The following is a 20830-nucleotide window of genomic DNA, read 5'->3' on the forward strand; positions in this document are numbered from 1 at the left end:
CTATGATCATCAAAACTTGTCAGTTGGTGGATCATGGGACCTTGAAATGCGACAACTGAAAAATAGGTCACTGTGACCTACTTTCTGAATTTTATGGCTTATCATTTATAGATATATTTTAAGTTGTTATTTCAAATACCGAGAGGTTTAGAATCATCAAATCTTGTAAGTTGATGCATCTTGAGGCCTTGAAACATATTTATAAAAAAAGTAGGTCACAGTGACCTACTTTTTGAATTTTGCAGATATTCAAATTTCACATTTTCAATTTTAGATGCATATTTTGGGCACTGTAAAACCTAGGATTATCAAACTTTGTCAGTTGATGCGTCTTCAGTCTTCAGTTTGTGTCGACCAAAAAGTAGGTCACCGTGACCTACCTTTGGTATTTGACAGCTAAATTACTATATTTCAGACACTATTTGACCTACAATTATCAAACTTTGTCAGTTGATGCATCTTGAGTCTTTGGAGTGTATCGACCAAAAAGTAGGTCACTGTGACCTACTTTTCGCATTTGACAGTCATATTTATATATTTCAGTCACTAATTGACCTACAATCATCAAACTTTGACAGTTGATGCATCTTGAGTCTACGGAGTGTGTCGACCAAAAAGTAGGTCACCTTGACCTACTTTTGGAATTTGACAGCTATATTTATATATTTCAGATACTATTTGACCTACAGTCAAACGGTTAAAGATTGAGACTTCAAACTTTCAGGGATGATAGATGGTGACTTGTAGCTATGCAATAGGGTATTACCATTGCCATCCGTCACTTCCGGCCGTCACCGGAAGTGAACAAAAGAAACGTCAAATTTCAAACTAATGCTTTTGACACAAAACTTGCATAGATTAATTAGATATCTTTCGGCGTTTCAGAAAATGTTAGACTTACCGGAAGTTTAACCAGCAACTTCCGGTTTTTAGAGAAAAACTTCGAAAAAATGGTCTTTTTTTTGTCTTCGTATATCTCGTTTATTTATCAAACTTTTAATACGATATTTACAGATTTTAATGACATTATCCATCTTTAGAGAATCCTGTAACACTATTTCAAAATTCACTTCCGGTCACAGGTTACGGCCGAATTTCCGTTTTTCAAATGATATTTTGTCCGGGCGTTTTCTCATAAACGGTTAAAGATTGAGTCTTCAAACTTTCAGGGATGGTAGATTATGAATTGTAGCTCTGCAATAAGGTATTATTTTTGTCATCCGTCACTTCTGGCCGTCACCGGAAGTGAACAAAAGAAACGTCAAATTTCAAAATTATGCTTTTGAAACAAAACTTACACAGATTAGTTAGGTCTCTTTCGGCGTTTCAGAAAATATTAGACTTACCGGAAATTTAACCAGCAACTTCCGGTTTTCAGAGAAAAACTTTTAAAAAACGGTCTTTCTTTGTCCTCGTATATCTCGTTTATTTATAAACCATTTAATACGATCTTTACAGATATTATTGACATTATCCATCTCAACAGAACCCTGCACCACTATTTCAAAATTCACTTCCGGTCACAAGTTGCGGCCGAATTTCTGTTTTTCAAATGATATTTTGTCCGGGCGTTTTCTCATAAATGGTTTAAGATTGAGTCTATAAACTTTCAGGGATGATAGATGGTGACTTGTAGCTCTGTAATAAAGGTTTATCATTATCATCCATCACTTCCAGCCATTACCGGAAGTGAACAAAAGAAACGCCAAATTTCAAAATTATGCTTTTGAAACAAAACTTGCATAGATTAATTAGGTCTCTTGTGGCGTTTCAGAAAATGTTAGTCTTACCGAAAGTTTAACCAGCAACTTCCGGTTTTTAGAGAAAAACTTCGGGAAAATGGTTTTTCTTTGCTATCATATCTCTCACTTATAAAGCAAGTGTTTTTGTGATTTTCAAATATATAATTGACATTATCCATCTTCAGAGTATAGTGAATTATTGTTTTGTTTTTTTCAAAATTCACTTCCGTTTGTTAAATATATACGATTTCCGGGTTTTTCTCTCCAAGTGTTTTTTCATAAATACTCAAAGATTGAGTCTTGAAGCTTTCAGGAAAGTTAGATAGTGACTTGTAGATGTGACATACGTGTTTCAACTTTCTTGCTGTCACTTTCGTCATCCGCGGGAAGTACCATAAAAATATGTAATATTTCATTTTTTAAATTCTAATCCTCATAAAATTATTTAATAGAGTGTAATAAGTCATATCATTTCCACCGGAAGTTGGTTGTTCGAAACCGGAAGTTGGTTGTTCGAAACCGGAAGTTGTCCAAAAACTCAGTATTTTTTATGGAAATTTTTAGTGTGGGTTCCTACGTGGTTCAATTGGAATTTTTAGTCGTTTTATGGACTACCGAGATACTTGAAAGTGAATGAAACAAAACCGAAATTGTTTACAATTGATAAATCACGTCTTACATGTATGTGTTTATTTCTTTCATGTATAGTCGTTCTTCACTAATTCACTGATTGAATTCTTCCAGTCAAGGTCCTATCTCGTCAGGAATTGGACGGAAGACCTATTCGTTGCTCGCAACGAGATCATTTCTAGTTATTCTTCTTCTTCAACCAAATTTTGTCCGGGCCCTAACTAAAGAACCCTTTGACTTTAAGACTTCAAACTTGGAACATAAGGAGATGGTATGGAGGAGGGGTGTCCGCCCCCAAATAATTTGACCTTGACCCACTTATAAAGTCAAGGTCGATCTTTTACGTCAACATATAGTTTAGGTCAATAGCTGAGAACCCTTTGACATTACGATTTGAAACTTAGAATGTGGCAAGAGGACATAGATACAAGGTGCATTCCACCAAAATTTTTGACCTTGACCCCTTTCTTCATTCAAGGTCAAATTAAGAAAAACATGAATAGACCATAACTTTAGAACCCTTTGACATTAAGACTTCAAACTTAGAATATGAGAAGGGAGAATGAGGAAAGGGGGAATTCCACCAAATTTTTTTACCTTGACCCCTTTCTTCATTCAAGGTCAAATTAAGAAAAACATGAATAGACCATAACTTTAGAACCCTTTGACATTAAGACTTCAAACTTAGAATATGAGAAGGGGGAATGAGGAAAGGGGGATTTCCACCAAATTTTTTTTTACCTTGACCTCTTTCTTCATTCAAGGTCAATTTTTTATGTCAAAATATAGTCCAGGCCAAAAGCTGACTTGACAACCGTTTGACATTAAAACTTTAAACTTGGAATATGGAGAGGTTATATGGAAGAGGGGTGCACACCACAAACATTTTTGATCTTCATCCACTTACAGTGTCAAGGTCACTCTTTTACATCAAGACTATAACCTGAGAACCCTTTGACATTAGGATTTCAAACTTACAACATGGAAAGCAGACAAGATGTACTGTACCAACATTTTTGACCTTGACCCATTTCTTCATTCAATGTCATGTTTAAAAAAAAAACTTGATGATTTCATAACTAAGATTTGTTTGACATCAAGACTGCAAACTTGTAATATGGAAAGGCAATATTGAGGAGGGGGTGCACATCACCAACATTTTTTACCTTGACCTACTTACATTGTCAAGGTCAGTCTTTTACATCAAAGTATAGTCCAGACCATAACCTGAGAACCCTTTGACATTAGGTTTTCAAACTTACAACGTGGAATGCAGATTTAAGACAAGATGTACTGTACCAAATTTTTTTACCTTGACCCATTCCTTGGAAAGCAGACATTGAGACGATTGCACTCTTTATTGTTGCCCCTGTTATTAGACAATCAAACTTTGAAGGGGAGACATCTGGGTTTTTTTGTAAAAAACAATACCCACTAGTTATAAATGTCTTTTATGTTGGAATTTGTTTAAGTTGTATATTTCTTTCTTACTGGACTAGGGGGCCTCTGTGGCTGAGTGGTTAGAGCATCACACTCAAAATCACATGGCCTCTCACCTCTGGTCGGCACGGGTTCGAATCCCGCTCGCGCCGGTAAGTGAGAAAGTTTCCCAAGTTTACTTTCGGAAGGTCGGTGGTCTCTTCTCAGGTACATTGTATCTGGGTTCTCTCTTCCACTAATAAAATCTGGGTGCCACCAGATAACTGAAAAATTGTTGAGTGTGGTGGAAAACAGCAAAGTCAAATCAAACCGTTAAATTACATGTAGCAGTGAGTGGAGATAATTCGATATGTAAGTTGGGAAACAGTTATTAGACACCCATTTCTTGAATGGGAATGATTACCAAATTACTGTCCAGATCCTACTTTGTTGGGTGCCAGTCAACCTTTAAATCCCCCTTTTTTTTGTCCTTCTATAATATATCGCAACATACTGAATATTGCTCACATGCAGTTAAATTTCCTGAGCTGTATTTTTATTTCTTCATGAGAGAAATAGACTTGGGCACGTTACAATATGAAAAAATAGTTATTTTATTAGATTTGTTAATATATGTGTAAAAAAAAAATCAGATGAACTTTGTCGTATCTTGTGTTGTTCTCAGAATGACAAAAATAATCTATTGATTTGACATTTTGTACACATTGTATCATATCATAGTGTACAAAATCTGAGTAAAATGTTTAGTAGGACAGGTAACTTGTTACATGCTCTCATATCCTTTTCCTAGATGGACCAACGAGGAGTGGGGTTGAGGACTATGAAGCTATGGATGTGGATGAAGAGGGAGGACCCGGTCCTCAGCGGTGTAAGTTGTTATGAGAAAGTAATTAGAAATATCACTGTGTAAACCATGTCAAGTAATCCTTGGCACTAATGATTTTGAATTTATCATACATTTTCTTTCTAGCTGTAGAGGGGTGGATCTTGTTTATAACTGGTGTTCATGAAGAGGCACAAGAGGATGATATTCATGATAAATTTGCAGACTATGGCACAATAAAAAACCTTCACCTAAATCTAGACAGACGCACAGGTTTCTTAAAGGTGAACTAATTCTTCTATTTAAAATGCTGAAAGGAATTTGATTTTTATACGCCTGTCTAAGATGGGACACATATAATGGTATGGAGATTGTGTCTGTCCATTTTTAAAGGAGGGGGGGGGGATATTGTGGGACTTTTTAGCTCATCTGAGCTAAAAGCTCAAGTGAGCTTTTCTGATCACTCGTATTCCGGTGTCCGTTCGTCCGTCTATCCGTCTGTAAACTTTTAACATTTTTGACTTCTTCTCAAAAACCACTGCACCAATTTCAACCAAAGTTGGCACAAAGCATCCTTAGGTAAAGGGAATTCTAAATTGTTAAAATAAAGGGCCAGGCCACCTTCCAAGGGGAGAAAATCAAGAAAGGGTAAAAATAGAGTAGGGTCATTAAAAAATCTTCTTCTCAAGAACCACTGGGCCAGAAAAGATGAAATTTATAGATAAGCTTTATTAGGTAGTGCAGATTCTAAATTGTTAAAATCAGATTCAAGTTTGTTAAAATCCTGGCCCCCGGGAGTAGGATGGGGCCACAAGGGGGATCAAAGTTTTACATACAAATATATAGGAAAAATCTTTAAAAGTCTTCTTCTCAAGAACCACTGAGCCAGAAAAGCTGATATTTACATGAAAGCTTCCTGATATAGTGTAGATTCAAGTTTGTTAAAATGATAGCCCCCGGGGTCGGATGGGGCCGCAATAGGGGATCAAAGTTTTACATACAAATATATAGAGAAAATCTTTAAAAATCTTCTTCTCAAGAACCATTGGGCCAAAGAAGTTCACATTTACATGAAAGCTTTCTGACATGTGTAGATTCAAGTTTGCAAAAACCATGGCCTCCAGGGGTAGGTTGGGCCCATAATAGGGACTACGGTTTTACATGCAAATATATATGGAAAGTCTTCAGGTATGGGCCAAGGTGACTCAGGTGAGTGATGTGGCCCATGGGCCTCTTGTTTTTTCTTGTGTTAACACTATTCCCTGCTGGTAATGAAAAACAAAACTTAGATATTAAAATGGTGACAGTATCATAATGAATTTTGTCGGAGAAGTATATAAACATTTAAATACGTCTCTGATTTTTATTTTTTTAAACCCCCATTGAGTACCCCAATTTGAAGCTTGAGAGAGTTGTCCACTATAAGTATTTCCATTGGATACAGTAAGCAAAACTCCGAGCTGAAGATTTCGTCAGCCTGATAGGCACGACGTCATTTCTACTGGCCTGGTGAACTAAAATATGCATGATTTTATTTCTGAAAGCGTAGTTGTTTACTTAGGAAAATTATCAAATTAAAGTGGAGTAAATACTGAATGTATCTGACATTGTAACATGTATGCAACCTCTCCGAGAAAAGTGTGAAAAATTCGGTTGAAAACTACCTACTTTGTGCAGTTTACCAACATGATGAATTTTGCATCTGTAATAAAATGTTTACAATCATTTTGTTCTGCAGATTCTCGGGAGTCTTTTTGTAACAAGTAACAATTTCATGCACCTTTGTTGTCTAGAAAAACTGCCGGTAAATAATGTGCGACTTATTACCTTCAATAATTACGTCGTATTTCATGCGAACAAGCCTGTATTTCATTTCAAATAGGAGTATATAAAGATCAGTATTATAAGACAATATTATACATTTTTGATCAATAAGGAAATTCATTTTTAAACTCTGTTACGGTTATAGTTATTGACAGAGTAAAAATAATCTATTTCCATGTTTTTAAAAGCACCGTTTTTTATAGAGTCACATAGCATTAGTAATGACGTGATTTAACTTGTGTTGAGTAAATGAATGTTTATGAATTTCCATTGACTCTTGAGTTGTTTGCATGGTTTTATATTCCTTTTACAAACATTTATCATTGTGTACATTTTGAAATGATTTTAACTCCGACCTTAAAGGAAAGATATTGGTGCAATCTTTGTACAAATTAAGGTTGACATGAATTTGTGTCGTGCACTTTCATTTGTTTATAATGAATAAAATTCTGATGGGTGTATCATGTGCAGTGGCAGTGCACTTTATTATAATATTGAATCATGCGTGTATGTAAATGATAGATTAAAAAGAATTCAAGTAGTTTCCAGGCAGTGTAGGTGATTTAAAACAAAAATTGATAATGCATGAATTTTCTTTACAGGGATATGCACTTGTAGAATATGAAACCTTTAAAGAAGCGCAAGCAGCAATGGATGCATTAAATGGATCAGATATACTGGGTCAGAAAATAGGTGTAGACTGGTGTTTTGTACGGGGTCCACGAAAAGGACGGTGTGTTTTCAATTTTTCTACTCTTAATAGCATCTACTTTCCATTTATAATTGTGTCAAATTCTGTGTAAAAAAGAGTGTTTATACCCCTAATCACCATTTATCACTGCTAAAAAGACATTCTCAAACTTCATTCAACAAGCAAGCATAAAAGTTAGATATGTGAAATATGTGTGCATTACAAATCAAAAACAGAAAATGAAATAGAATTGCATTTACAGAATTGATACATCACCGAATGTAACAAATCAATGAAAATCATAGTTGCCAACCTCCAACATGCAAAAAGAGGGTCATGACCCTCTTTGGAAGGCAAAAAATCTGGTCATAATGCGTAACAGCATTCACAACATATTTACTACGATTATATGTGTTATAAGTGATGTTTCAAAAATATTTGCAACAAAAATGTGTGTAATGTGTAACATTTTATTGAAGAGAAGCATTGTAGCTGATAGTGGCACGTTTTAAATTTTTCAAGACTGATATTTATAAAGCAGTACATAGATTTATTAAATTTACATGATAAGAGGGCATTTATGGTTTCATTGTTTAGTTCAGATCCGAATTCAGTGTGTACTTTTTATTAGCTCATCTGAGCCAAAGGCTCAAGTGAGCTTTTCTGATCAAAATTTGTCCGTTGTCTGTCGGCGTCGTTGACCACTGGGTCAATTTCAACCAAACTTGGCACAAAGCATCCTTAAGTGAAGGGCTTTCAAATTTGTTCAAATGAAGGACCATGCCCCCTTCAAAGGAGAGATAATCACAAAAATGCTAAATTAATGGTAAGGTAATTTAAAAAATTTCATATATTATTCACATCGTTTCAGCTATAGCGACTGACAATCGAAAGTCGGTGATAATCGGTACATCACTAAATATAACTCATAAAATTTCACAATGAAAAAAATGTTTCTAATTATGTAGTGTACCGAATTTTAACAGTTACCATGGCAACTAAATGAACCCATGAATCACAAAGATATGTTGGTTTTTTTCGATACATTTTTGTTGTTGATTTTTCACCCCTTTCTTCACATGAAAATACGAATTGACCAGTAAACTACTACAGTAAGTTTTGAATTATGTAGTATGACCTGATGTTATGCTTGACATGGTAACACAATAATCCATAAATCGCTAAAATGAGATTTTCATCCTTTTCTTCCCTTGAAATAGAAAAAGAACAAGGTACAGTTGTGTACATAAAAAGGCCCAAAAAAATTCTCTGAATCAAGCTTGATCTGTGTTTTGAATAAGTTAAATACATGCCAAGTATACTATCTCAACTTATATCAAAGTTATTTCTAATTTTATAGCATTATTACGTCATGAATAAGAGTTTTTCCCGCCTTTTTTTCAAAAACAGTTTGATAACTGTTAAATTTGATCCAGATTATTGCTTAAGAAAAGGTGTGCCCATCCGTCGAGCAAAATGCAATTAATATATATTGTGTATTAAGAGAAGAAGAAAAATGTATTCGAATATGAATTTGCTCGACGCATGGGCTCTGTGTTTTCTGAAAGGAAAACACCCTGAATTTATGGAATTTTTCATTGATTTTGGCATTTTTGGCAATTTTATGCCAACTTCACGCTCCTGTCATACAACACAAAGTAATTTCGGATCAAATTAAACGTAGTTTTGATTTGCTTATATATTCCTTATTTGAATGCCAGATTTTGGGACCCCTGCTGAAATCATCTATTTTCTGGGACAGTAGAAACTGTACCTACTTCTTTGTCCAATAAACTATCACAGTATTTACATCATGTACGTAATGATATCATAAAAACTAGCAGCACAAGTTGAAATCTAAAGTCTATAAACCTACAATACATACAAACCATATCATATACCTATAGAAATAAAATACCTTTACTCTTCAAATTCTAATATGATATTGTTCAGCAGATATAAATGTGTCAATAGCTTGGTTCGTTTATAATACAATAAACCAAATACATGTATATTGCATCCACGCTAGTCACACTTACTAAGTCCGGGAGTACCGTATGTATGTACATTAGGCGTGGTTTGCAACGGTGAATATATTGATAAAACAGTTGTTGTTGTCGGCTCCTTTTTATTTACGTGCAGAATTACGGGTATTGTCCACACTAGTGGGCCCCCTTCCAGGTATCTGGCTAGCTGCACGCATGGCAGATCTCACCTCAGATCTCCATTTTTTCTCCGTCAGCTCTCTCCATGATAGCATTGGCCGACCAACTCTACGTCTACCAGGAACTTGTATGTTGAGAGTGCACTTGACTGCACTACTGGATAAGACAACATGGCCATACCAGCGGAGTCTCCTTTCCCTTAAGATGAGGTCGAGGTCATCGGTGCCAAGCCGCCCCAGCAATTCAGTTGAACCTACAGTGGCCATATCTTCAGAGTTGATGTTGCAGATCTGTCTTATCATGGCCCTGTCATTGCGCTGTAGGCGATGAAGATTTGGCTTGGTCAGTGCCCAGGTCTTACTGGCATGGAGCATAGCGCTCTGTACGCAGTTGTTATACACTCGACCACGGGTCTTGTACCTGCTGCGGAAAGCAAGTCTCCGAGGTAGCAGAAGGAACCTACAACCTCCAACTTGGATATCACTCTGCGGCCTGCCGTCAAGAGGGCGAGCCGTTGTTCCCCTGCATCTTGAGCATCTAAAGACAGGGTCCACAGACAGACGCATGAGCCCACTGCATTTCTTGTGCACCCAGTGCTTGCAGCCATTGCAGAAAATACTATTGCTGCCTACACCTGTACGACAGACAGCACATGGGAAGCTGCCCGAGTCCTGAAGTAGATCAAGACCCGTACCGCAGATCATGATCTTGGTTTCGCCCGCATTCACTCTCAGTCCTTTCCTTTCCATAGCTTTTTTCCAAGTCAGGAACCTCTTGACACATTCATCCAATGAGTCAGTAATGATAACCAGGTCATCTGCATACAGATCCTCCCAGGGAACACCGGTGCGAAATTCGCGTGAAAGAGCCTCGAGTACGATGATGAAAAGCAGAGGGCTGAGTACTGACCCCTGATGGATTCCGACCTTCACAACAAACTCCTCACTGTAGCCATCACCAACGCGAACACAGCTATGAGTATTGGCATACATCCCCTGCACCAGTCGCACAATCCACTCTTCCACACCAAGTTTTCACAGTGCCCACCAGATCACCTTCTGAGGGACACGGTCAAATGCCTTTTTGAGGTCCACGAACGACATATAGAGCCGTTTGTTTACTGCAAGATATTTTTCTTGCAGCTGCCGAACAACAAATATTGCGTCAGTTGTACCTCTGCCAGGGACAAAGCCAAACTGGGAGTGATCAATTGTCACCAACTGCCTAATGAGGCTGTCCACAATCCTCTCCAGGACTTGCATAACTTGTTCTGTCAGTTTGAGTCAACGGTAGTTGCCCCTATCCAGATCATCACCCTTGCCCTTGTAGAGGCAGACAATGAACCTCTGCTCCCAGTCAGTGGGGACCTTGCCATCACGGACGATTGAGGATGCGAGGTCACGAATCATGGATACACCTGTGTCACCTGCGGCTCTGATCATCTCCACTACTATTCCCGATGGTCCAGCTGCTTTACCCGACTTCATCTTGGAGATGGCCTTTTTCACCATATCAATTGTGATTGGGACAGGTGGCTCTTCCAGTGGTGGTTCATCGGTTAGGTGTTCAGGGTCCCAGTCAAATTCCACATTTAGGAGCCTTTCATAGTGCTCTAGCCAAGCTTTCTCCTATGTTTCTTGGTTCAATGACATCTCACCTGCGTCATTCTTTACTGTTTGTCGCCCACAACATCAACATTCTCCCTTCGCATCTGGTTTGCAAGGCGGTACCTCTGAAGACCTGGTATCTACGTTTTCGTATATCTGCTTTTCTGCCTCATAGCGAGCAGGATGAACTGCTGGTCTAGATGTACGCTTGGCCGCATCATACTCTGCTCTTGTGCCATTTCCGGACTTCCAGGCCTTGTAAGCTAACCTTTTAGCTGTGATGGTCTGTTCCACAAGGTTTGTCCACCACCAAGTTTCTTGTCGCCATCGGTGGGATCATGTTATGCCACACACCTTCTCAGTTGTCATCAGTAAACCTGTTTAGAAGTTAGTCCAGATTTCCTCGGTAGTGGCTTCGGCTCCCATTGCTGAGACTGATACATGTGATTCAAATGCTTCCTGGAAGTATCTGCAAGTTGCTTGATCCTTGAGTTTCCAGACTTTCAGGCGAGGTGTGAACTTTTGCTTGGCTTTGGATGGCATGTCATTCAACATGTCACAAACTAGGAGCTGACACTGTAGAGTAACTTCCTCACCAGGGATTACCTTCACATCTGTGACAAGTTTGTGCATGTTCTTACGAAACAGGATGAAGTCAATCTGTGTAGCTGCGCCTCCAGACTTGTATGTCGCTAGGTGGCTGTCACATTTCTTGAAGCAAGTGTTGCTGACAAGAAGATCAAATACCAATACATGTATAGGGTTTTACTCTAGGATGGGTCCAAATTAGTCATGTTGTGTTAATGTTACCACATGAGTTTGAAGTTTTATCAATTAGATTGAAATAAAAATCCTAAACCTGAGATGATTTTTTTTTCTTCAGCGGAGCCCCCCCCCCCTTTAATTCCGTTGCCATCCTGGTGTATTTTGATAGAAGATGATGGATAAAAAAAATTTGCGGATTGGATAATTTTTTCCTTTATTTTTATTTCATTCAGACTCCTGTGATGTTACATATATTATATTATGTGAAGTCTTTCATCATTGTAGGCACTTTCGGGTGGGGGGGGGGGGGGGGGGGGCATTTAAGTTTTAAGAACATATCTTGTTTTATGCTGTTGCTGAATGTAAAACTTGTACGGTACCAATTTTGATGCACCAGATGCGCATTTCGACAAATTATGTCTCTTCAGTGATGCTCAACCGAAATGTTTGAAATCCGAAATAACAATGAAGTTTTAAAGCTATTATAGGCAAAAACAGTGTGCCAAAAAAGTGGAGTCAAATTCGTTTAAGGATAAGAGCTATTCGTGAGGGATTTAACTTAGATATGCAGAATAGGAATTTTTTTCTATATTTAATAGACCTTGGGCCACAGGCACTTGTTTCTGTAAATGACTTATGACCTCTGTATACTAAATAATAACACGTGTTATTATTAGTATACAGAGGTCATAAGTCATTTACAGAAACCTGTGCCTTGGGCCTAGTGATACTTTTAACCAGTACTCCGCTGAGCAATAAGGCCTGTGGTCGTCTTGTTTTTATCTAAACTCGGTAAACTAAACTGAGTAAACTCGGGTGACTTATTACAATTGGTCAGCATCCGTTGTTGTCCGTCGTGAGTTTTTGTTGGGTTTTTTTTTTTTACTTCTTGCTAACTACCATTCCAATTCTTTTCAAATTTGGTATGAAGCATTTTTTGGACAAGGGGGACAAAAATTGTAAATTTCAGGACTCCTGGGCCCTTTGGGTTTGTTCAGGACTCCTGGGCCCTTTGGGTTTGTTCAGGACTCCTGGGCCCTTTGGGTTTGTTCAGGACTCCTGGGCCCTTTGGGTTTGGCAAAAGCTGCCAAAGAATGACATGCAACACCTTTGTGGTACTTCACCTACAACTGGTGACGTCTCAATATTATTGAAGGATTCTCGACAGGATGTAAAACGAACCAAAAAAAAAAAAAAAAAAAACACCAGAGGAATGCAGTGGAATGACTTATTTATATATTTATGCAGCTACATTTAAAAGTTAATGTGCAAAATTTTCTTTTCTCTTGTAGTGGTAGAAAAGATGGAAGAAGACGGTGAAGAACAAAGAAAATTGTATTGATTGAAGGTGTCAGACTTGTGTTGAAATAGTGATGTTTATCAATGCATATGAAACTCGACAAACTTTTCAATTGTGTTTTTAGTTTTCAAGCAAACAACAATATTGTGTTATGTAGATAGACATATGTGTTCTTTGTATTGAAGTACAATTGTAATGGATATTTTCAGTTTTTAATTAAAAGAACAAATTGATTAAAAATAGCTTCGTTATTATTTTATGAAACTAGATGAAATCCCGCACAAGGGCGAGAAATCACAAATAATATTGCAAAGAGGAATGCATGTTTGAATTTTTGTGCACATGTATTGAATAAAAGATATCTTTAATTCTTTTAAAATAACAATTTATATAATTGCGTGCATTTATAGTTCTGTCATTATATTTATTGATATCATATACTGTTACAGTAAATAAAACTTGATTATTAGGAAGTTACTTGGAGCTCCAAATTAAATGTTCCTTATGTAACATAAATGATCTCTCTCCGTATTGAAAATTAGATAATGATTTTAGGAATGCAATTGTAATCCGTCATGCCGAATAGTTGACCAAAGACAAAATGAACGGTCGTTCGTAATTTCAAAATCTTAACTCGGTACTGCAAATTGTTTATTGTTTATAATGGCTATTTTTGTCCAGTGCGACAATTTAAGGGCAAAATTATGAATACACGTCGTTTCTTCTCGTCAAACACTATAACAATGCACTATATGAATGACAAACAGAAAAACTGCTATATTGCAAAAAGTGGCCTGATTTCTTGGACATTGTCAGGTAGTGTACTGTAACGTATTTACATTAAATTCTGGGATCGTACCTGGTCAATTCCAGGGTTTGGGGTATTCAACAATAACTAATTGGTATGATTTTAGTGGACTGCCAAAATATACAAATATGTCCTAACCTTATCTAGGTTAATTATAATAAAACAGAGAATCACTATATCAATCAGAGGCAAGCAACGATAAACTGGTAGTGCTAACTTAACAAAATGTAGAGCCCAGTCGCCCTCGGATTAGGACGCCTTATTCAGGACGGACAGTATATGTGGTAGCCCTTCAACCACTACACTCACTGTAAGATGCCTTATTCAGGACGGACAATGAGTATAGCGGCCTGGGCGACGGTCTGTTCAGCCAATGCGGACGTCACCAAAAACGAACTATGGCTAGGCCTAATCCGAGATTCCTCTGACTCTTACCCCCGCTTTTATATTTGACATGTGCGGGGGAGAGTCAGAGCGGACTCCATATTGAAAAGTGGGAATTCAGCGACACTAGCTGGTGTTTGCTGCTTTACCTACCTCTTACAACTTTATTTCGCGGACCCATCTTCCAAGACGCGAGGATTCAGTTATCGGAAGATTATTCTACAAATACATCATGATTAATACGATGCTATCGCCGTTTAAACGATGGAATTTTGTGTTTATATGTGCTGACGTCATGGCAAAGAAATCAAATGGCGAGGCGGCGACCTAATTCAAGTGATGCTCCATTTGTCGGTGTTAGGGCCGTTTAAACGGCGATAGCATCGTATTAATCACGATCTATTTATAGATTTATCTTCCGATAACCGAATCCTCTCATCTTGGAGGATAGATCCGCGAAATAAAGTTGTAAGAGGTAGGTAAAGCAGCGACACCAGCTGGTGTCGCTGAATTCCCACTTTTCAATATGGAGTCCGCTCTGACTCTCCCCCGCAGAAGTCACAAAATAAAAGCGGGGTTAAGAGTCAGAGGAATCTCGGATTAGGCTAGGCCTAGCCTCTTTACTGGAGGTCAACCTCTTCGTGGCAGGCCAGACTTCTGATGGCCTTCCAAATTCACTCTCTAACTGTAAGAACAGGCGAGGAATTGTTTACCATGAATACTTTATTAGTACACATGCTCTCGTCCTCTCTACTTGGCTGGGTCTTCTATCAGAATGACACAGACGACTGCGGAGTCTCGGTATTTATACACAAATCAGATCACGTGATATAAACAGTGACTAATTGAGAACTCCGCATGGTCGTACCTCAAATATCCGGAATCATTACAGTACAACCTTAATTTCGGTAAAATGTTTTAACGTTATAAGGCGCAAACTTCCCAGAAGACCATTCGATATCTGACATATTGGACAGTTTTCGACTTATTACTTACTGTAATTTCATGATAGATGTGTCATCACGATACATGATCAACCAAAATAAAAACTTTTTTGATGATGTCTGTTGCCGCTGAAGTGTTCTAATAAAGCATGATGTCTTTTTTTTTGTTAGGGGGGGGTGACAAATTTATTGAGATCTGTGTCACAAATAAGTGTACAAATGCACACACATGCATACACATACATTAAAGCAAGAGAGAGATAGAAAAAAGAGGAGTAGGAAGAGAGAAAGACTGGTAGTAGTATAACCCCCTAGATGGGGGATTCAACTGAGTGCAGGTTTTATAGGGGGTTCAACGGCGTGGAGGTATTCACATGAGTGTAGGGGTCAAGCTGGCGATGTCCAGCTGGCTAGGTGTGAAATCTGAGGAGATAGCGTGTGAACGATTTGTTTTCCTTTTGTTAAATTTTAATTAAAGAAGAACAATGGTTTAAAGTTTACACATTTATTAAATGAACAATTTGAACAACAATTTTTAAAGTCCCTAGAACGGGGCACTTTCGTTTTGACTTCTCGGAAACGCGGCTATTTTCTGAAAATCGCTTTGGCGTTGTTTTGTAAACAATGGGCTCAGCTATTTTGGTATTCGATAAAACATGCAAAGAGTTTATGCATATTTTCACTATATTGTGTGGTTTGAGTCGGATCTTTCTGCATTAGGCCTTTATTTTGTATTGAATCTTATGTGATTGATTGATTTTTTATTGTTGAACGTCCCACTCGAGAATGTTTCACTCATAAGGAGACGTCATTACTGCCCGTGAAGGGCTGCAAAATTTAGGCCTATGCTCGGCGCTTACGGCCTTTGAGCAGGGAGGGATTGTTATCGTGCCACACCTGCTGTGGTTTTTGCGGTTTTTGCGATCTCATCTGAAAGACCGCCCCATTTAGTCGCCTTTTACGACAAGCAAGGGGTACTGAGGACCTATTCTAACCCGGATCCCATATAGTTTTACGCTTTATATTTTTAAAAATAATTCATTTTTACTCTAAAAGTACTTTGGACATAAACTCTATTCTGGATATAGCAGAACAGTTTTATAGTTATAAAAACAACTAAATAGGTCCACATCTCTGTGTACTTCGCACCTTATGAGATATCACAACGAAAAAGTACGTCACGACGTACATCTTACAGTTAATGTCTATATGTTGTCGTTATTGACTGCCGTTATCAAGTGATAAGCCGTATACGTGAAAAATTTTCTTATCAAATAATATATTATTTCAATTTCGTATCAAATCACTCAACATTTTTATATATGGTTTGCGCGAAGGTCATACATATTGTAATTCATATTGTGACCTTGAAATCGCCCCTCTATTTTCTCCCGATCCCGATCATCACTACGTTGTAAGAAAATCTAATTTACATAATTATTGCGAGCATAGTGTAAAGGAGTAACGATATACGGTGTATGGTGGTGTATAAAGTGTATATATTTATATTCCTGTTACAAAAGGAATAGTTAGGACAAACTTCTGACACATAAAGACCCCCCCCCCCTTTCCGCATCTGATTATTTCTAGCATACTCTTGAAAATGAAAAAGAGTGTCCTGCATTAGATGCATTTTAAACTTCCCTTTATCGGAGCACTTGGTCTCTCTATAGATCTGGGTTTTTACTATATCAACTATCTTTTTTTTTTAATATAGGAAGTCTCATAATTTTTCATGAAAAAGTGAAGATAATGAACAATCTTATAATGATTACACAATTTAGAGTAGGGTAAACACAGATCCTTGTTAAAGTATAATGTAAATATGAGTAGTGGCAACTGCTGTGCCATTATTTTTGTATGGGCCCCATTGGGGGCGCCTTAATTCAATGAGAAACAATTTCTCGGAATTAGTAAAAGATAACCCAATTTGTATGTTTTACATATTATTGAACATGCAATTTTTAAAACCATTATAAGAACACAAGTCACACAGTTTGAACGCAATCACACAAGTTCACTCTTCTTCTTTTTTAGGGGTTCCGGGGTTTTGAAGGGTCGTTGACCTCATTGTGAAAGTCATTACTTCGATTTCTAGTGGCTGTCAATCACTTATCCAGGGTCCTAACTGTCCGCATTTGTATCAGGGTACATGGGGAAATCTAGCGATCAATGCTCCATTTCACTGCAGATCTACAGAGGTTGTTATTTTTCGATGCTGCGAGTTTGGTTGGATCTAGTTCCTCCACCTTTTTCTTTCAAGGATAGCCATGTGGTTGGTGACCTTCTGTTCAATTCAATGATTCTGTTACCAATGCTAAGGTGATATTGATAATGAGAAACTCTTTTTTTTTCTTTGGATCATGAGGGTATTCCCAGCTCTCTCCTCAGGCTAATTCGGGGAATAAATAGATTTCTGCCAGGGCAATGTATGGTCTGAACCATTTTCACCTGTTTATCTATGCGGTCTTCTTGCTTCTGAGTATCTAATGTCAGCTATGCAGACCTCTCATACGTTAGATGCTCAAATGCTATCTGACGTATTTCATATCGACTGTTAGACCGTTCTTGGCACACTGATTTTGACTATGGATAACTCCTTATACAGGATCAGGATATAGGGCTCTAGGCGGGTGTGACCGGTCGCCAGGGGATGCTTACTTCTCTTAGGCACCTGATCGCACCTCTGGTGTGTCCAGGGGTCTGTGTTTGCATTGTAGTTTGTATTGCTTATAGGAGTTATAAGATTGATCATTGTTCGTTAAATTCGCCTTTCATGTATTAGGATGTAATAAGCCATTAGGATACTCTTGTGGAGACTGGTTCTTGTTAAACACGCTTTTTATACTTTTTACGAAGCCTCTTTTTTCTCCCCCCCCCCCCCTTGGATGGCTCCGGCTATGGCACTCCAATCAAAGGGAGGAGAATGGTGAATAATTCGTGTCCTTTCTGACGTCTGACCCCGCGATGATACTTCATCGTAACACGACTTTTCTCTTCAATACACTTTTCGGAAATGAAGTTTCACTAGTGTTCTACTTCTACCATTTAAAAAGGGCATAACGGTACCCAGAGAGGTCATGATGTGAATGTCGATGGTATCGAAATGCTTTTTACTCAGTTTCAAATATTCGGCCCTGATGGGTTCCCATTTGGCTTGTTGTCCGTCCACCAGGTGAAACGTACAAGGAACCACCCTTAATAATTTCAATTCGTTGGATCCCACCACCTGAGGATTCACGACATCGCAATACACGTACATGAATTTCAGATTTTCGTAGACGTCTGTGGTATTGTTCCCCAAGTAAGTCACGTTGATCCATTTGGTCTCCGGTTCGTTCGGAAGGATGAGTTTCTGACTATCCATACCGAGCTTGTAAGCTAAGGATGTGGGGAAACGAACACACAAGGGGGTTTTTCTGAGTGTTTTCCCTTTAAACTGATACATGATTCGCTCGTATTTTTCGAAATAAACTAATTTCATGAAACTCTCTTCTTTGGGGTTACCCATCGTTTTCCATATCTTTTTCATACTTCTGTCCAGTCCTTCGTTGATTTCGTCGATTAAAGCCGCGGAATGAACGTAAGCTCCGGGTCTAAAGTGAATTCGGACGATAGCCATCTTGCTATCAATGAGCTGAGTCCAGGGGGTATTGGGCCATTCGACCAGTACGGGGCACTGCCTCAAAGGAAGCAGCTTGACTTTTTACAGTCGAAATCGTCTCCATTTAAAAATATCCGGATTTTTGACGTGGGGAAGGAAATCTTCTGGGACGAGGATATCGAAATAAGCCTCTTCGACTGTGATGTTTTTCAAGGCATTGGGAAACATCATTTCGGTTAAACCGACTTCCCAATCTCCGTCCGTCAAATCCAGGGATTGGGGTAATAAGATTTTAAACTGAGCTGCTTTATTGTTCGGAAAGGATTCCTTAGACCCATCACTCGGGAGCGTAAAATAAAACCCTTCACGTTGAGCCATGATGACTCAAATGGTGAAAATGACCAATTCCCGTCTCTTCATACTGGTGCACGTCTTGTAAAGTATCTTATGTGAGTTCGCTTCGTAATACCCATGTTATAAAAAATAACACATTTTTGTAGGTTTACAACTTTTATTTATTGCATATTTAAGATGAAAGTGTCATTTGATGTAGCTTTTTCTTTCAAGTAGATGCAGGTCAATATTTGAATGATTAAGTTTTTAAAGACAGTGTTGATTTGTGGGTTTCTCGTTATACAGAGGTGTGATTCTTTCGCATCGGTTAGTCTTCCTCCTCCTCGTCTTCGTCATTGTCGTACTTATCTAGGTACGATTCAAGTAAATATTTGTTTTTGCGAAGAGCCATCTTAATGGATTTCTTTAATCCATGATTGTCGGACACAAATTCATCGATGGCGTCCGTCACCTGTTCGTGCGTTGTGTCTTCTTGCAACTGATACTGATCGTAAAGGAACCGCTCATACAGTTTTCGAAACTGTTGGTAAGTTTCTCATTTGGTCTTTTCGTCTGCTTTCCTACTAGCTTTCTTTTCTGACATATTTTGGTTCAAGTATTTCTCGTATCTCTTCTGCCACTCTCCGGCAATGTGTTTTCGCGCTTTATGTGCCATTTGGCGAAAGACGATATTGTCTTCCTCTGCGTTACTGTCTTATCACTCTGTGTTGGAGAGACATCACTCATGTCAACATCCTCTTCCTCATCGCTATCCCCGTGTTTTAGTCTTTTATGACGCATCATGGCATCTTTATGGGAAAATAAAGCATGACATTCTGAGCACTCAATCATGTTAACTGCTCGAATGCATAAAAGTGAATGAATAATTCCTGGCTTTTAGGTTCTTTATATACTTCCACCACCACCACCGCCACGCAATTACCGGTCGCATTGCTCAATGGTAGAGCGTTCGCTTCCTAACCGGAAGCTCATGAATTCGAATCCTCCTCATGCCATGGCAGCGCCAACCTAAGACGTAAACATTGGTAGTGATTGGCCCTGCAAATGCACTGCATTTACGGGTCTTTCGAAAGGCCCTATGGCGGTAGGCGTTTGCACGCTAAAGAGTCCCACTGCTAGGGGTAATAACCACTAAGCATAGGACTTCATCCACAAGTGGTGTATATATGGGTGAAAATTTCTCGGGAGACGTGAAATAACCAGCCAACTACTACCATCCACACTTTCGTTAACATCACACACACCCTACCTACACTTTCGTTAACACCACATACCACAACCCTTATTTTCATTAACACCACTTATACACCACGTACCACCATTCACATTTCCATAAACACCATTTACACATAGCTAATGGCACATCAGATGCTAACACTTGTGTTTTAACACCGGGTTTTTTTCCTACACCAATCACACCACTACCTATACAGGTCTGAGAATTGATAGTTTTATTTATCAATATCAACGAAAGAGATAGATCTACCGTTATTAGTTTGCATGTATCACCATCATACTACCACGCACATTTCCATTAACACCGCCACACTACCACTCACATTTCCATTAACACCACCTATACACCACATACCACCACTCACACACCACATACCACCACCTGTACACCACTTACCACCACCTATACACCACTCAAACACCACGTACCACCACCTATACACCCCATACCACCACCTGTACACCACTACTGGCACACCAGATGCCATCACTTACATCTTCTTTAACATTACT

At 38.4% G+C, this 20830-nt stretch overlaps 2 protein-coding genes across 2 annotated transcripts in view; one reads left to right on the forward strand and one right to left on the reverse strand.

Annotated features, from left to right (window-relative positions):
• The window catches only part of LOC125664673 (RNA-binding protein 8A-like), a 38896-nt gene extending 25669 nt beyond the window's left edge, over positions 1-13227 (forward strand). The window contains exons 3-6 of the mRNA XM_048897531.2: positions 4603-4680; positions 4783-4919; positions 7062-7192; positions 12980-13227. Of these exons, the coding sequence (XP_048753488.1) occupies positions 4603-4680; positions 4783-4919; positions 7062-7192; positions 12980-13007 (374 nt within the window). The 3' untranslated portion in view covers positions 13008-13227. The remainder of the gene's footprint in view (positions 1-4602; positions 4681-4782; positions 4920-7061; positions 7193-12979) is intronic.
• Positions 8625-12884, reverse strand: LOC130051843 (uncharacterized). The gene has a single exon (XM_056154774.1). The coding sequence runs from the start codon at positions 10305-10307 to the stop codon at positions 9279-9281; it is 1029 nt and encodes a 342-aa protein (XP_056010749.1). The 5' UTR covers positions 10308-12884; the 3' UTR covers positions 8625-9278.
• Positions 13228-20830: the final 7603 nt, after the last annotated feature.

This window comes from Ostrea edulis, chromosome 1 (assembly GCF_947568905.1).
Source record: "Ostrea edulis chromosome 1, xbOstEdul1.1, whole genome shotgun sequence".
NCBI classification, from domain to species: Eukaryota; Metazoa; Mollusca; class Bivalvia; order Ostreida; family Ostreidae; genus Ostrea; species Ostrea edulis.